Source organism: Oryzias melastigma, linkage group LG7, assembly GCF_002922805.2.
Source record: "Oryzias melastigma strain HK-1 linkage group LG7, ASM292280v2, whole genome shotgun sequence".
In the NCBI taxonomy this organism is placed as follows: domain Eukaryota; kingdom Metazoa; phylum Chordata; class Actinopteri; order Beloniformes; family Adrianichthyidae; genus Oryzias; species Oryzias melastigma.
In genome coordinates, this window is record NC_050518.1 from 904,357 (window position 1) to 920,521 (window position 16,165).

The following is a 16,165-nucleotide window of genomic DNA, read 5'->3' on the forward strand; positions in this document are numbered from 1 at the left end:
TGTCTTTTCTTCAGTCCCACTGTTTCTAGTCCAAACAACATGGCTGGTCTCACCACAGTCTTGTACACCTTTCCTTTCATTTGTGCTGAAACTCTTCTGTCACACATCACACCTGACACTTTTCTCCACCCATTCCAACCTGCTTGCACTCTCCTCTTCACTTCTTTTCCACACTCTCCATGACTCTAAATTGTTGACCCTACAGTACACTTTTAAAACTTCACTTTTTTTTAACATAAACATAAATGGAAATAGCAATATTATTCTGGAATAAATCATCGAAAATTAAATTTAAAATGCATTTTCAAATTTAGGATTTAAAATCAGTCATGAGTATGGACTCAAACAATTACCTGGTTCAGGTGTGCCCAGCCAATAAGAACATGCCAGAGCAGGGTATATTGGAAAACATGCAGGAAGGTGGCTCTCGAGGACCAGGGTTCCCTACCCCTGTTCTAGAGTGACCTAAAAGCTAGGAGTTCTCACAAGTGTGGGCTGCAGAAAAAAATTTGTGCCATGTCAATGCTGGTGGAGAAGTCATTTTTTCATCCATGTCAGAATTAGGTTTTTTTTTACGTTTGAAGTAATTTAATATGGAAATATGTGGATGGTCCAGTAAAGGGCATTTTAAAAGCAAAATCTTTAGAATAACTGAAGGATGAAAAACACAAACTTTGAAATGAAACTCTTTCTTCTGGATTCAGGTTGTGGAGCTGCAGATTGTCAACGATCAGCTGTGCTGCTCTGGTCGCAACTCTGAAGTCCAACACATCCTACCTGACAGAACTGGACCTGAGAGAAAACAACCTTAATTCTTCAGATGTTCAGCAGCTCCAGGATCTGGTGGAGAGTCCAAACTCCAAACTGCAGACTCTGAGGTCAGTAGAGGGTTGGAGTCAGTCCAGCTGCTTCCAGATGTTTGGTCCTAAAGTTAGTCTGAGAGCAAAGATGCAGAGTTTCCTGTGAAGCTGCAGCTTCTCAGTGAAGCTCTGAGGAGAATGATGACAGGCTTCAGGACAACAGTCAGCCAATCAGAGCAGCAGAAGCTCCAACAGGTGAAGATGACAGGAAGCTGCTGCTCTGAACAGAACTGAAGCTCCTGCTGCTCTTTCTGCTGCTGTGCTGCATCACTGACTGACACACCAGGATCAGGAGACACTTCTTCATCTCTGGATTTGTCATTCCTCTTTGCAGGTTGTGAGTGTGATGTTCCTCCTTTTGGATCAGAGTGGATCATCATCATCATCATCATCATCATCATAATCTGGTCTGCAGAGATGTTCCTGGAGGTGGAGAGCAGAGTGATGGAGGAATCAGAGGAAGTGGAGATGAGTGTCAGAGCTGCAGCATGAACTGATCTGAGATCAGCTCCACTGTCTCTCTCAGCATTAAGTGGACAGTTATTGTGCTGCAGCTCCCCCGGTGGACTGATGGAGAACTGCACTTCATCTTCTCATTCTGACTTGGAGTGTTGATCTAAAACATCAGTTGGATTCAGATGTTCTGCAGCTCCAGAATCTGGAGAAACAAAAAGCTGTAGACAAACAGATTCTTTTCTAGATGATCTATTTCTTCTTTGATCTGCATTTGATGAAGAGATGTGAGTTTGTGACTGGACCAATCAAGGATTGAGGGAATCATTGATCAGACAGAACAGTTCTGGATTAGATAGATCTATGCGTGGATCAGGGAAAAACAGGCAGTCAGGCGTTAGATCCTGTTTCGGTCTCTGGAACAGGGAAAGACTTTTGAACCAGAACTCTGGATCACAAGGTTTGGCTAAAGAGGACACTAAACACACAATGGAAGACCGTTTTAGAGCCGTATCATCAGGCGAAGGTCAGCAATTGATCCTAGCTGAAGACTATTTTCATGATCGTTAGGATTTAACTCGTTCATAAACATGGTGCTTTCATGTTCCCCTGGGGTTCACCACTGGGCAGCAGCAGAACTCTAATTGGGTCCAGATGATTTGGTTTCTCTGGCCAAAATAAAACATTTAGAATCTCCAGTCTAAAGTGAAGTTGCAAACCACTTCCATGGAGACTGTTGTCACTATTTGATTTTTTTGAATTATTTTTTATGAATTCTAATTTTTACGTTTTTATTTACATTTAAGGTTTGAATTTCTGTTGTCAGTTTAATATCAAAAGAAAATGTGTAATAACTGTGAATTTGTTAAATCTAATCATTATGGAAATTGAGGAACTTTTCCAATAGTTTTTCTACCTTAGAATTATTTCACATTTATTGCTTTTCTTTGATATTGACTACAGGTTAATGTTTAATCCTACTCATAATTATTCTATTTACAGACATTTTTTGGGGGATATTTTGGATTTAATTTTAAATTTTTAAATTTCTTTAAACATAACGATAGTTTTGTGATTAAATCTATTTAGTCTGAGATGTGGTTTACACTCAAATCTTAACGTTTTTGTAGTATATTAGAGGTGTTATACTCTTTGTGTCCAACAGGTGTCGCTGCTTCATGAGTGTGGTGTTTCTGTGTTGTACAGCACCGCAGGGAACTGTACTGTCTCCTGCTCTGTTGGCGCTGTATACGTCTGACTTCCGCCATGATACTTCCACCTGTCATATTCAGAAGTTTTCAGATGATACAGCCATTGTGGCGTGCATTAAAGGTGGAGAGAACGGGGAGCAGCTGGTGGAGGACTTTGTGGCCTGGAGCAGGGAGAACCAGCTGCAGCTGAACGTCCAAAGAAACCAAAGAAATGGTTCTGGACTTCAGAAGAAAAGCTCCAACACCTCAGCCCATATGAATTGAGGGAGACTGTGTCGAGATGGTACAGTTCTTCAAGTACCTGGGGGTCGTGTTGGATAACAAGCTGGACTGGACCTCCAACACAGACCAGCTCTACAAGAAGAGCCAATCCAAGCTGTACTTTCTCCGTCGTCTTTGCTCTTTTAACATCTGCTCCAAACTGCTGCACATGTTTGATCAATCTGTGGTGGCAAGTGCCCTCCTCTATGCTGCTGTGTGCTGGTGCAGCCCCAGTAAGAAGAACATCTCCCGGCTGAACAAGCTCATCCGTAAGGCGAGCTCTGTGGTTGGTTTGCAGCTGGCCCCGGTGGAGGACGTGGCGGAGCAAAGGACTTTGTTCAAGTTCAGGGCCATCGTGACCAATCCCTCACACCCCCTGCATGAGGCCCTCATCAGCAGGAGGAGCATGTTCAGCAGCAGACTGCTGTCACAACGCTGTTCCACAGACAGACTGAGCAGGTCTTTTGTACCTCGTGCGAAAAAAATCAGTACAACTCCCTGACTGAACAACAAAAGAGAACTTTAGTCAATTTCAAATTTTGAATGTTTTATGGTTTTTACTATAATATGCCTAGATTACGAATATTTTATTGATTCATTTTATCTAAATTAATATTTTTACTATTTAACTGTTAGATCTTAAGTGTTTTTTGGGTTTTATTCATTTCTGTGTGTGTATGTGGTGATTGTAAGCAGCTGGCCACTTTTACATTTCCTTCAGGATTAATAAAGCTATTCTATTCTATTCTATTGTGTCTATTAAATTTGACGGTCAGATTAGCTCTGTGGTAAAATCCAGCTTCTTTTATCTGAGGCAGCTGGTGAAGGTGAAACCATTTTTATCTAAACGAAATTTTGAGACAGTAATCCATGCTTTTATCACATCCCGGCTGGATTACTGTAACTCTTTATTTTGGAGTTAGCCAGTCGGCCCTCTCACGTCTCCAGCTGGTCCAGAATGCTGCAGCTCGGGTTCTGGTTGGAGCGCGTAAGAGGGACCATATCACCCCCATCCTGGCTACCCTTCACTGGCTGCCTGTGAATTTTAGAATTCATTTTAAAATTCTTTTATTTGTTTTTAAATCTTTAAACAACTGTGCACCTCCGTACCTCTCTGAGCTTCTCTGTCCCTACACCCCGACCCGGAGCCTCAGGTCAGCTGATCAGCTTCTCCTGGAGGTACCGAGGTCCAAGAGGAAGCTCAGGGGGGAACGAGCATTTTCAATCTGTGCACCGAAGCTGTGGAACGCTTTGCCACTGAGCATTCGGCAGGCGTCCTCACTGTCCATTTTTAAAACACTTCTTAAAACCCATTTTTACCGCCAGGCTTTTGACACTGTATGAGACTCTGCTCTGCTGGTGTGTTTTATTGTTTATTGTTTTATCTTTGTTTTTAATCTGGTCTTTTTATGTATTTTATGTAATGTAATTTATTTCTATTTTTATCTGTTTTTAACTTTTTAGCCATGATTTTATTGTTCTTTGAACTTTTAATGTGCGGCGCCTTGTTTGACTGAGGTCATTTTAAGGCGCCATATAAATTTAATAAACTTAAACTTAAACTTAAACTTATTCTCTTTGTGTCCAACAGGTGTCGCTGCTTTATGAATGTGGTGTTTCTGTGTTGTACCAGACGGCAGAATAAACATGGTAGACTGAAAACTGGACTCCGCGCCAGTGACTGTAAAAATAATGGAGTGAGTGAGCACTGAGGTCCCCCATTGGAAATGCATTACTTCTTCTCCTCATGAAAGTAGGCCGCCGCTTTCACAGTCACTTCCTGAAATGGATACCGCCATTTGCAACCCATCTTCAGCGATTGGTCTGAGTCATAGCTGAGTCATGGAATCTACAGGAAGTACTGTCGCCAATCAGGAGTGAGTTTATTGCAACCGTCCACCTCTTTCCACGCCTTTACCATGGGACCACGGATGTAAACAGCTTCTACTTTAATAACGGCGGCTCGGGAGAATCGTACAAGTCATTGTTGAAGCCTTTGAGGGAGAACCATTCCAACATTTGATTCTGTCAGCGGTCCTTTGGGATTTACTTACATTTATTCCTTCTTGTTGAGATAAAAGGAGCATTTGGGTGACGCCGTGCCCGAACTGCGCGTGTCCCCCTCGCGCGCGCCGCAGCTTGTTAGTTCTCATGTGAGGCCACGTTACAGTCTGATCAGATGCACGTGAGAAGCGCGTTCAGCGGTATTTAAAATAAATAACCATCCTAACAAGAGAACAGCTGGATCTTTTTTCTGTTCGAAAATATGATCAGGTCCTTTCAAGTTCGTCTCGCACTCCTCAGACGGCTGCGTCTAATTCAGGCTGCAAGCTGGAAAAGTGCTGCGAAGATGAAACTTTGGTTGGTGATTTTATGCGCATATATGCAACTTATAATTTATAAGCTACAACCAAAACAGTGAAAATAAAGAAAAACGAACGTTAAACAAACACAAAGGTCCAAAGCACATAACCTCAGAGTGAAATCTATTTCTACAGAGTAAATCCTCATCTAAAAATGTCGACAGCATGCTCCTCTTGTTGTTTTAAACTGCTGCATCGGTACATTCCATTGAGGAAAACAACAGTAGGACAATGATTGGTACATTGTTGAATTGTAAAGTAGGTGTTAAAAGGTCTTCACGGACTCATTGATGAAGTCTGCTCCCATTGGCTACCCGTCATCTGTCAATCAAACCCCCCAGACGTTCAACGTCTGACCCACAAACGCTTATTGAGCCATCTGATTGGTCAATTTATAACTCTAATAACTTGTGATAATGGAAAAAAATCTTTACAAAAAATTAGAATTAGAAAAAAGAAGTTAAGCAGAAAGTAGCAGAGGAAGAATGATTATTCTGACATATAAAATGACTGAGAAATAACTGTCTGTTTCTCAATGTAAGTCAATGGGACTTTGGCCTTTTTGCAACCCAGTGGTACTTCCTATATGGAACACGGAAGTAGGGGGTGTCAGTCCCCGATGGGGGGCTTGCTCAGTCCAGTAATTCTTATTTACAGTCTATGCTCCGCGCACGTCGTATATAACAGTTGTGATTGGTTACAGCATGGTGACGTCATGATACCTCTCGTCAATTTTAGCCTAAAATTATATATTTTTTTAATTTATATTTTATTTAGTTAATATTTATAGAATTTAAATTGTTTTTAAATATATGAATCATTTTCAACAACGCTAATTTTTAGCTAAACATTTTTTGCGTTTCTTTTTAAATGACGTTTGCTCACGTGACCCGGAAGTAAGCAGCAGGAGGCGCTAGCTAGCATGCTAGCAGCGTTAGCTTGTGCTGAGAGGACGGCGGTGTTTCGTTGGCACGTTCGTGAGGTTTCTACAGAGATGTAGCGATACGTGGTTCGGTTCCGAACAATCCTCTTTAGCTAAAGTGTCGTAAATGAGTGAATGCGTGTTGAACGTAAAGACAACGTGGCTGTGATTGTGAGACTAGCAGATGATCGGAGCTGCTGCTGTTCAGAGGACTTTGGTGTTTGTTGGAGCTGAAGATCTTCTGCAGCTGCAGGAACCATGTCTTCAGAACCTCAGGAAGATTCTGACAGCGATTCTGCTGCTGAAGGAACCATCGTCCAGAACGAGAATGAGAAACTCTGTCGTCAGCGCACACTGCTGGATATCTGCTGGAACCCGCAGCTTCAGCTCCACGTTGCAGGTATGCTCACACACTGACATTTACAAGTTGTTTTTAGGTCTTCTCAGACCGAATGAATTCTTGTTTTAAATTAAAATTTTTTTACTTTCTTTTAATTTTGTTTTAGTGATCACATAATTACTAATTATTTTGTTTCTTTTAATGTTTTATGTAAAGCACCTTGAATTGTCTCTGTACATGAAATGTTCTATACAAATAAACTTGCCTTGCCTTCAAAGAGTATTAATCCTGAAAATATTAAGTTCTTTAACTGCCTAGTTTTTGAGAAATCCACACTGGAAATATCTAAATGTCATTTTTACAAAACAGTTCTGGATTAAATCCTTATACTATCCTGGATTAGTCCAAGTTCCATCCTGTTTATTACTACTGTCTCCTTCATAGAGTAGAATACTATATCTGTCAGTTTTATGTTTTTAAATGAACAGTTGAAATCCACGTATGAAACAAGGGCAAATGTTAGCTGTGTTTGGCTTTGAGGAAACCCTTTTTTTATTATAGTACATCAAAAGTGTAGCATGTATTGTCTAAATTCAGATTGGTAAGAAATTAATCAAAATACAAAAATAATAATAATAATAATAATATTTTTCGGATTCTCAGAAGACTCGAGTTCAGCTCGAGGAGAGAGAAGACAGAAACTCACATTTGCTTTTGATTTAGTTTTTATACATACAACAGATAAACCGAAAGACAAAATTGCCATACAAAAACCCCAATATTTACAATGATATCAAATTTAATATTTCAGTATAAAGTCCACTAAGCGTTTGTTGGTCTGGAGTACACAGTCCAAATGATGTCGCTCATAAACACAGTTTGGGTTTGAGAGCAGTAGTCCAGCAAAAGATCCGGACAAAGAAATCCTGAAGTACGTTTTTCCAGTGAAGCAGTGAATGTGTGATTCATGGAGAAGAGCTCTGGTTTGTGGGTTGGTTGTGTGTAGAGTCTGTAGGCTACTGGAACCTCCTACCAGCACGGACAGAGCACAGGATGGAGGAAGTTCCTCGGAAGGCTCCAGCATATAACCAGGTTCAGGTGTTTGGGTTTGGGCTTAGCTCGCCATCACAAGCGGGCTCCATAGAAGGTCACGACCCTTGCAATTCATCTTCTGTGTGTACACATTCTAGGTCTAGACATCGATAATACAAATAGACTCATGATCTTTTCAAATAGATATTGCGCAATATACATTCAACAGTGTCATTCAAGTAATACTAAGCACTAAGAATTCACTAATGTTAATAGAAGTGCTTATTGTAGACACTGGCATAAACATATCAACACAAATACGCGTCATGTGGACAGGAACAGCCGAAATGCGGCATTAATTGCATACGCTAACCAGCTCTATGTTGTGCTCTTAAAACGGCAAATGCTAAATTAACCAGAGTGAACTCACCGATTCCACAGCAAAAGAACAACCGGTATGTGGCAGATTCTAAACGCTTTCGACAGATAGGTGGCTCCTCATAGCAGAACAAACATTTCCCGACTCATCTACGTGTGCTTCTGGTCCCTTTCTGCTTGTGGTTAATAAAGCCAGCTGATTGGATGGTCACAGTCACGTGACCCGAGGTGTTAAGCATGCAGGGATAAGGAGTCATTAGCAGAGCAAGAGGATGCAACAAAAGTGTTTTGGTTCCTGTGTTACAACAGACCTTTTTTGTAATACTCTGAATTTGATAGAATATTACCACTGAAAATACTGTCTGTTGTCTATTTGAAATATCAACACCTAAGAAACCATAAATGAGTCTAAGACATCTTACATCTAGAGATTTATTTGAAATAAAACCTGTTTGTACAAATAATATAACGAAAAAAATGAACTAAGATTAAGAAAACACAATTACAGCATTTACAAAGAACCATAGTTAGATAGATAGATAGATAGAATTTATTCCGGACACATAGTCCAATCAGTAGAACTACATTAAAACAGTGCAATGTCAGAAAATACACAGGTTAAGAACAGTAAACAAAAAAATACAATAATCAATAAAACTACTTAAAAAATCAAAATGTCACAAATACATAAGTTAAGAACAGTATACAAAAAATTATAAAAGTTACAAAAAAATATTTATTCCATAATACACCATATAACATTAGTTAGTGTGTGGAAGATGTTTATTCAATGTTTCTGCTCAGTAAATTAGACAAAGCTTTTCTGGTGTTTTAGATGTGTGTTTGTCAAAAAGTATACATTGAAAATGCCACATATTTTCAGGCGTAGTGCTATTTGAAGTAGTCCTGGGAATCACTGGGTACCTCACGATACGATACGCCACACATGGCTCACGATATCGATAATATCGCAATACTGCGATAATTGGTAAAAATCCTCTCTAATAACTAGCATTATATAGAAGAACATGTTTTTTTGGGAAAATATATCCCCATTTATCTTTTTTAGCTTAAACACAATCATAACAAACAACTTTTCTTATTTTGTGCAACAAATTATAAACACTTTTGTTCAACATTGCTGAAATCAGTAATACTATGTCTTTGACAAGCATTGACAACAACTGAATTTTAGTTATCTGTCAAATTTAATGGTAACAATAGTAAACATGATCGGCAGTGACACTACTTAGTGCAGAATTGTTGTAACAGAACAAAAATTAAATAAGTCAAATGGCGAGAGCTATCTACCTCCAAAAGAACGTCACACCAAAGGATGATGAATATAATGTTTTACAGCCTCTCTCTAAATTGACCTAATATTTTGTGCACTTTTCCCTCACTTGAAAAGGACCGAGCATCCAAAATTGAAGGCTGATTTACTCAGACTGTTACTTGAGATTATTTTTCCAATTTTTATCATTTTTCTATTTGGTCAGTCAGCAGTCAATAGGTAAAAACCTTAAAACACACATAAAAATGGCAACAAATACAATTTTAAGTGCTTCAATTAATTGGCAACCTCCCTAATTTTACAGTGAATTTATGTACTTTATTTGAATTACATTTAAATTTAAGTTTGTACATCAAATCCTGCTTTTTTATCTAAGAATTACTTTAAATTAACATTAGCAACAAGTAATTACATTGTTTGAAAACGTCACATTCTAAATTTAGTAAAGTTACACCGTACACCAGCAGGTTAAAACTCGAAGTGCATGAAAGCGAAAATTCTGACGGTCCCTGAAGTGTACATAAACAACTGCGAAGCTAGTGGCCAGTTCCCATAGCAAACAGGAAGTAAGTGATCGCAGTCATTCTAGCGCTCAGACAAAGTCACTTCTTACCGGCTGGATCTCCTACAGATGGAGGATAAATGCTGACAGGTAGACATGCTTCAATGAGCGCGTGCATCCCTATTAAAAGTCCGAGGCAGCGCGCCCATCTGCGCAATAGATCCGCCGTGCAACTAAGACGCTCAACGCTACAACCTCTTAAATGAAAATATAATATCGATACTTGATGAGAACCCATTGAGAATCGATCTCAGGACTAAATATCGCGATGTATCGCAATATCAATATTTTGGCACACCCCTAATTTGAAGCACTAAATGGGTCTGTGAAGGAATGATGATGTAATAAAAGGAGGAACATTAATTAATTACAGTAAAAGCGCAGGGGGCACTAATTTGATGGTGTTATTGAAAACCGTAGCAGGTTTTTTTTTTTAATTGCCGCGCCGGGCGACAGCCCGAACGACCAAAACCTAAACCCACCGCTGCTCCGTCAGAATCCCTGAGACTTAGAAGTCTTAGAAGGGCTGCCTAATCGACTATTAAAATAGTCGACGACTAATTAAATAGTAGATTAGTTGTTACTTTAGATGATATTGAGTGCAGTAAAGTTGAAAGTTATATTGGCATTCTGCTAGCTTTTTGGACTATTTTGGTTTTTATTAAGGATTTTCAGGCTATTTTGGAGCTTAGGTAATATTTCAGGTAAATGCTAGCTGTTTTGGCGGATTTAGGGTTTTTCAGTTTTTTTTTTTTTGGCTAATTAGGAGTTTAGCTAATATTTCAGCTGCATGTAGCTACTTTGGCTAATTTAAGATTTTTAGGCCAATTTGGAGTTTAGCTAATATTTGAGCTACATGCTAGCTATTTTGGCTAATTTAGGCTCTTTTGTTTTTTTTAGGCTATTTTGGAGTTTAGCTAATATTTCAGCTACATGCTAGCTGGTTTGGCTAACTTAGGCTTTTTTCAGCTTTTTAGGCTATTATGGCATTTAACTAATATTTTAGCTGGCCATCAGCTTCAGCGTATTTAGCCATCAGCGCTAGCATCTTCTGAGACCTATTTCAGCTTACAGCATTCACACTAGCATCATTGCAGGTAATGCTATACATCTGGTTTTTTGTTAGTTTAAAGCCAATGATGGTTAAGATGTGTGCTTCACATTTAGTTTGGAAATGACCCATTTAGTCAACTAATCGGAATAAATAATCGGTGATTAGTCGATTGTTAAAATAATCGTTTGTGGCAGCACTAGCCTGCAGCTCAAAAAACATCATATAGTTTGTGTTAAAACTGAGTACCTGAGCGGCAATGTTTGCCAAAGTTTCTGCCAACAGAACCAGAGTCCACGTGAGCGCAGATGACCAAAACGTTGCGCATGCTCACTGACATTCTGCTGCGAGGAGCATCTCGTGCACGCAGACGTAGACAGTCTCTCTCTCGTGTGCAAGATTTCTTCTGCTCGTTAGAGGATCAAATACCAGCACGCAGGAGCAGAAAGCGCTCACGGTGCTCAGAATTGTCCGCGAGGAATGTGTGAAACGTGCGTGGTGATGAATTATTTCTGCGTGGAGTTTTGTCTTAGAATAAACACCAGAATCAGCAGAGCTGCACACATGGAGACGCGGCAGAGGAGGTGATTGAGAAGGTCTCAACCAATCAGGACACAGAACAGGGTGCGCTGTTTGAAAAAATGCAGCAACACAAATGCTCTGAAACACTCAGCAAGACGCGAAAGGTGAAATAATATGTAGAAAGAAAACATTATTCTGTTCTATTTAACAGAGATTTTTGGGGGTTTAGATGGGGAGAAGGGAGAATAAAAAACACGTTCTATGACGGTCTTGTTCTGTGTGTCCAGATGGAAAAAAAAATCTTGCCTGTCTGATATTGTTCAGCGGGCCGGACCAGACGTGGGGGTGGGCCGGATCTGGCCCACGGGCCGGAGTTTGCCCATGTCTGTTTTAGGGTAACAACTTAAACAAACGGGGCAATTAAGAACCAAAATGCAGACAATATCAAATAACCTCCTCACTTCAAAGAACAATAACAGGGGGAATAAAAATGTTGTATTTTAATTTATTTTTATATTTTATGTCAGAAAATGTATTATTGAAGCACAATATGAACTTTCAGCCTGTTAATATTATATGATCGCTGTGTTTTTACAGTGCTGGTAGCCGTATTCATTTTCTCCCTTTTATTCAAATTTCCTGCTGTTATCTTTGATAAGCAACACGTTAGTCATGTTCTCCATGTGTGAAACTGCAGTGGCGCTGGACGTCTCAAGGTGCATAGCTGTGTCCACTTTCAATGAAAAGTCAATGCAAACGCGCGCAGACCAGAATTTCAGGCCTCTGTGTCCCGAACACTCGCGTATCGATACGCTAGTTTTTCAGTCCGGTGTTCTACATACAAATCGGATGTCCATTTATTCACTCGGTTGAACATTTTCACTCTGAATCACAGCTATAAATCCTACTGTAGGACTGATACCCATTTGAAAAGAGAGTATTCCCTAGCTCCAAATATCTGAAATACCATATGTGGAGAGGAATGATTGTAAATGAGACGCAGATTTGACATAGCGTTTCACAGACGTCTCATCCATCCCAGGGTCCATTCACAGTAGGGGTGTAACAGATAACAAAACTCACGGTTCAGATTATGTCACGGTTTTAGGGTCATGGTTCGGATCATTTTTCGGATCAGTGAAAAGTTAGAAGAAAAAAAAACAACAGTTGAAAAAATAACCAGATTAAAGCCTAAAAATACCCCTTTGAAAAGTTTCAAAACATATATTTGATAAAACATATATGCAGTACCTCAAAGCATAAATATACTCTCATATATATAACATCCAAAAATTCAAAGGCTTCCTTTCAGGCTGTGAGACTCGGCCCCCTCCTCTCCTCCACCCACACACTCAGCATCGGCTCCCCTCAGGGCTGTGTGCTGAACCCTCTGTTGTTCTGCCTCTACACCTACGACTGCAGTCCAGACCACAACAATAACCGGATCATATAATTTGCCGATGACACCACAGTAGTTGGACTTATCTCCAGAGTCTGCCTCCAGGGAGGAGGTCCTGAGGCTGACAGCCTGGTCTTCAGAGAACAACCTCACTCTGAACACCAAGAAGACCAGGGAAGTCCTCATTGACTTCAGGAAGCACAGCACCAACCCAGCCCCCCTCCACATCAACATGAGCTCATGGAGAGGGTCCCCACGATCAGGTTCCTTGGTTTCCTCATCTCTGCAGACCTATCTTGGACAGCCAACATCACAGCTGTCATCAAAAAGGCTCAGCAGCGTCTGCACTTCCTGAGGGTCCTCAGGAAGAACCGCCTCTGCACCAACCTGCTGCTGACCTTCTACCAGTCATCCATCCAGAGCCTGCTCACATACTGCATCACAGTTTGGTCCTGCAGCTGCACCGTCGCAGACAAGGAGAGGCTCCAGAGAGTGGTAGACACAGCTCAGAAGATCATAGGATGCTCCGTTCCCACTCTGACTGACATCTATTCTGCACGCTGCCTCAGCAGGGCTCAAAACATCATCAAGGACAGTTCACACCCCGGCTCGGACTCATTTGTCCTGATGCCTTCTGGAAGACCTTAGAGAGGCATCAAAACAAAAACAAACAGAACGAAAAACAGCTTTTTTCCAAAGGAAATATCCATGTTAAACTCCAAATCGCACATATAACTGCGCAACACATTGTATGTGTTCATATATGTATATACTGTTTGTGTGCATATGCATATGTATATCTGGTTATTTAAATACTCATACCTGCAAAACATTGAAACATTATCTACCTCAAAGCTTTTTTGCACATCCATAATGTACTTATCTGCACATAGTCTGGATACTATGATTAACATTACATTTATATTGCACAATTTCTCTGTATATATTTTGACATATTTTTCTATATTTGATATTATATTTTATTTTATATTATGTCTTTTGCACTGTAACGGTTGCTGCAGTTTCATTGTCCTTGTGATAGTGACAATAAAGGCCAATCTATCTCTATCATTTTACCTTGTTTTATGGTATTACCATGACTTGATCTTTCAATTAGATTTAAAGACTTAATTTTTTTCAGTTGATATTTTAACCTGTGGAACTTTTCACAGAGGTGTTTTTTTTTTATATTTTTTGCTGCTTGACAATAAACAAAGTCCTTTGTTCTTGTGTTTGTGTCCCTGCAGTCCTCCCCCAGAATCATGTGACCGAAGATGGTTTCTGCAACCAGCAGAGGAACTTCAGAGTGGAGCAGGAAGAACCAAACCCACCTCAGATTAAGGAGGAACACGAGGAACCAGAACTACCACAGATTAAAGAGGAACACGAGGAACCAGAACCACCACAAATTAAAGAGGAGCAAGAGGAACAAGAACTACCACAGATTAGAAAGCTACTGAAGGATCCAGAACCTCCACAGATTAAAGAGGAAAAAGAAGAGCTCTGCATCAGAGAGCCGCTTGATCTGAAGCAGGAGACTGAAACTTTGATGGAGATTCCTACTTTTGAGAACAGTGAAGCAGATCTAAACAATCTGCAGATCTTTAATAGAACTGATAGTCAGGATGAAGAAGGAAACCAACATGAAGAATCAACATCAACTCCAGATGAAGAGACAGAGCCACAGAGCAGAGATCGGAGGAAGAGAAGAGACAGAAGTCATGTCCAAAGTGTGGACAGCTCTCACATGTCAGAAAGTCTGTGTGACTCTGATGTTACAAAAAAGCTCAAGAAGGTAACTTTGGTTAAGAAATGTAAACAATCTCCAAAAGAAAAGAAACCTCGCTCTGTAGAGTCTGGTAAAAGTAATCAAGTCAACATAAGAATTCGGTCTGATTACAGTCCTTATGTTTGTGAAGAGTGTGGTAAAAGTTTCGATTACTGGTATCAATGCCGGATTCACATGAGAACTCACACAGGAGAGAAACCTTTTTGTTGCAAAGAGTGTGACAGAGGTTTTAGTGACCCATCTACTCTAAGAAAACATATGAGAACACACACAGGAGAGAAGCCTTTTTCCTGTAAGGATTGTGGCAAAAGTTTTAGTCGTTTATCAAGTCTCAACTCACATATGAGAATTCATACAGGAGAAAAGCCTTTCTCTTGTAAAGAATGTGATAAAAGTTTTAGTGATGCATCAAGTTTCAAAAGGCATGTTAGAACTCACACAGGAGAGAAGCCCTTTTCTTGTATACAATGTAAAACATGTTTCAGTCATGCATCCAGTCTCAAAGTTCACATGAGAACTCACACAGGAGAGAAACCTTTTTCCTGTAAAGAATGTAGTAAAAGTTTTAGTCGTATATCTAGTCTCAGCACACACATGAGAATTCATACAGGAGAGAAGCCTTTTTCTTGTAAAGAATGTAATAAAAGTTTTAGTCGTATATTTAATCTCAAATCACACATGAGAACTCATACAAGATAGAAGGGAGAGATCCTTCTTTTTCTTGTAAAGGATGTGATACAAAATGTAGTAACACGTCTAATCCAAAAAAAAACTAAAAGAAATCACACTGAAGAGAAGACTTTCTTGTAAAAAATGGGAAATAAGTTTTAGTTGTTTATTTAATGTCCATAGTCACAACAAGTGACAATGGAGAGAAGCAGTTTTCTTGTTAAAAAAAATACACTTTTTAGACCTGCATGAAGTCTCAAAAAACACATGAGAATTCACACAGAACAGATGCCTTCTTCTATTCAAAAATATAAAGAATATGGTGAGATCCTCAAACTCAGAAAACATCGGAAAACTCTCAGCAGATGGAAGACATGGAGGTTAACATGGGAAATATTGTGAAAAGTTAAATTCTTATTTGTTGACAAATGAACAGAATCTTTTTTGCAGAACTGTTGCTAATATGTTGTAATATTTTAGGACATTGTTTAATTTTGACATTTTTTATTTCACAGTTAAAAAAAGCCTTTAGTCCTGTATAATATTGGTAACTCCTGGGGTTCCACCCCAGTCTGATAATTGTCTCCAAACACCAGCAAATGTTTTACGGAGCCTTTAAATGGTCTCTCACAGTCTGAGTCAATGGAAAAAATAGATTTTACATTGCCCTCTGCTGAAAGATCGGTGGAGATAATGATTGTATTCTCTAGCAGAACTTGGCCTAGCCAAAGATAACTAAAACTGTTTCAGTGAAAATGATGTTACTGTGTTTGATCAACCAGAAATGTTCCCTGGCTGCAACTCACTTGTAGAAAAAGATATATGAATTGCATTCTAGAGGAAGATGAGACGGCAAAGTCAACAATGAAGAAGACCTGAAGTCGGCGATCAAAGCAACCTGAACTTTCATAGCATGTACACAGAGAGGCTGATACCACAGCACATTGATGAAGTAATTCAAATTAAAGGAGGAACAAGTGATTATTGAATACATACAGAAATAAAAGGGCTGCAGGGTGGCGCTCGTTGTGATGGTCTCTGTGGTGGGCCTTGACTGAC

At 39.7% G+C, this 16,165-nt stretch overlaps 1 protein-coding gene and 1 long non-coding RNA gene across 2 annotated transcripts; both read left to right on the plus strand.

Annotated features, from left to right (window-relative positions):
- The first annotated feature begins 358 nt into the window (after nucleotides 1–358).
- LOC118598928 lies at nucleotides 359–4,447 on the plus strand. Its single transcript, XR_004948156.1, has 3 exons — nucleotides 359–878; nucleotides 1,195–2,478; nucleotides 4,377–4,447. It is a non-coding gene; the product is annotated as an uncharacterized LOC118598928 (long non-coding RNA).
- A 1,592-nt stretch (nucleotides 4,448–6,039) lies between these two features.
- Nucleotides 6,040–15,804, plus strand: LOC112158672 (zinc finger protein 391). Its single transcript, XM_024292132.2, has 2 exons — nucleotides 6,040–6,470; nucleotides 13,896–15,804. The coding sequence occupies exons 1-2, from the start codon at nucleotides 6,329–6,331 to the stop codon at nucleotides 15,134–15,136; spliced, it is 1,383 nt and encodes a 460-aa protein (XP_024147900.1). The 5' UTR covers nucleotides 6,040–6,328; the 3' UTR covers nucleotides 15,137–15,804.
- The last annotated feature ends 361 nt before the right edge of the window (nucleotides 15,805–16,165 follow it).

Coding starts and splice junctions, on each gene's coding strand:
- LOC112158672 (XM_024292132.2), top strand. CDS start 6,329: ATGTCTTCAGAACCTCAGGAAGATTCTGACAGCGATTCTGCTGCTGAA. Junction 6,471..13,895: donor GCTTCAGCTCCACGTTGCAG/GTATGCTCACAC, acceptor GTGTCCCTGCAG/TCCTCCCCCAGAATCATGTG.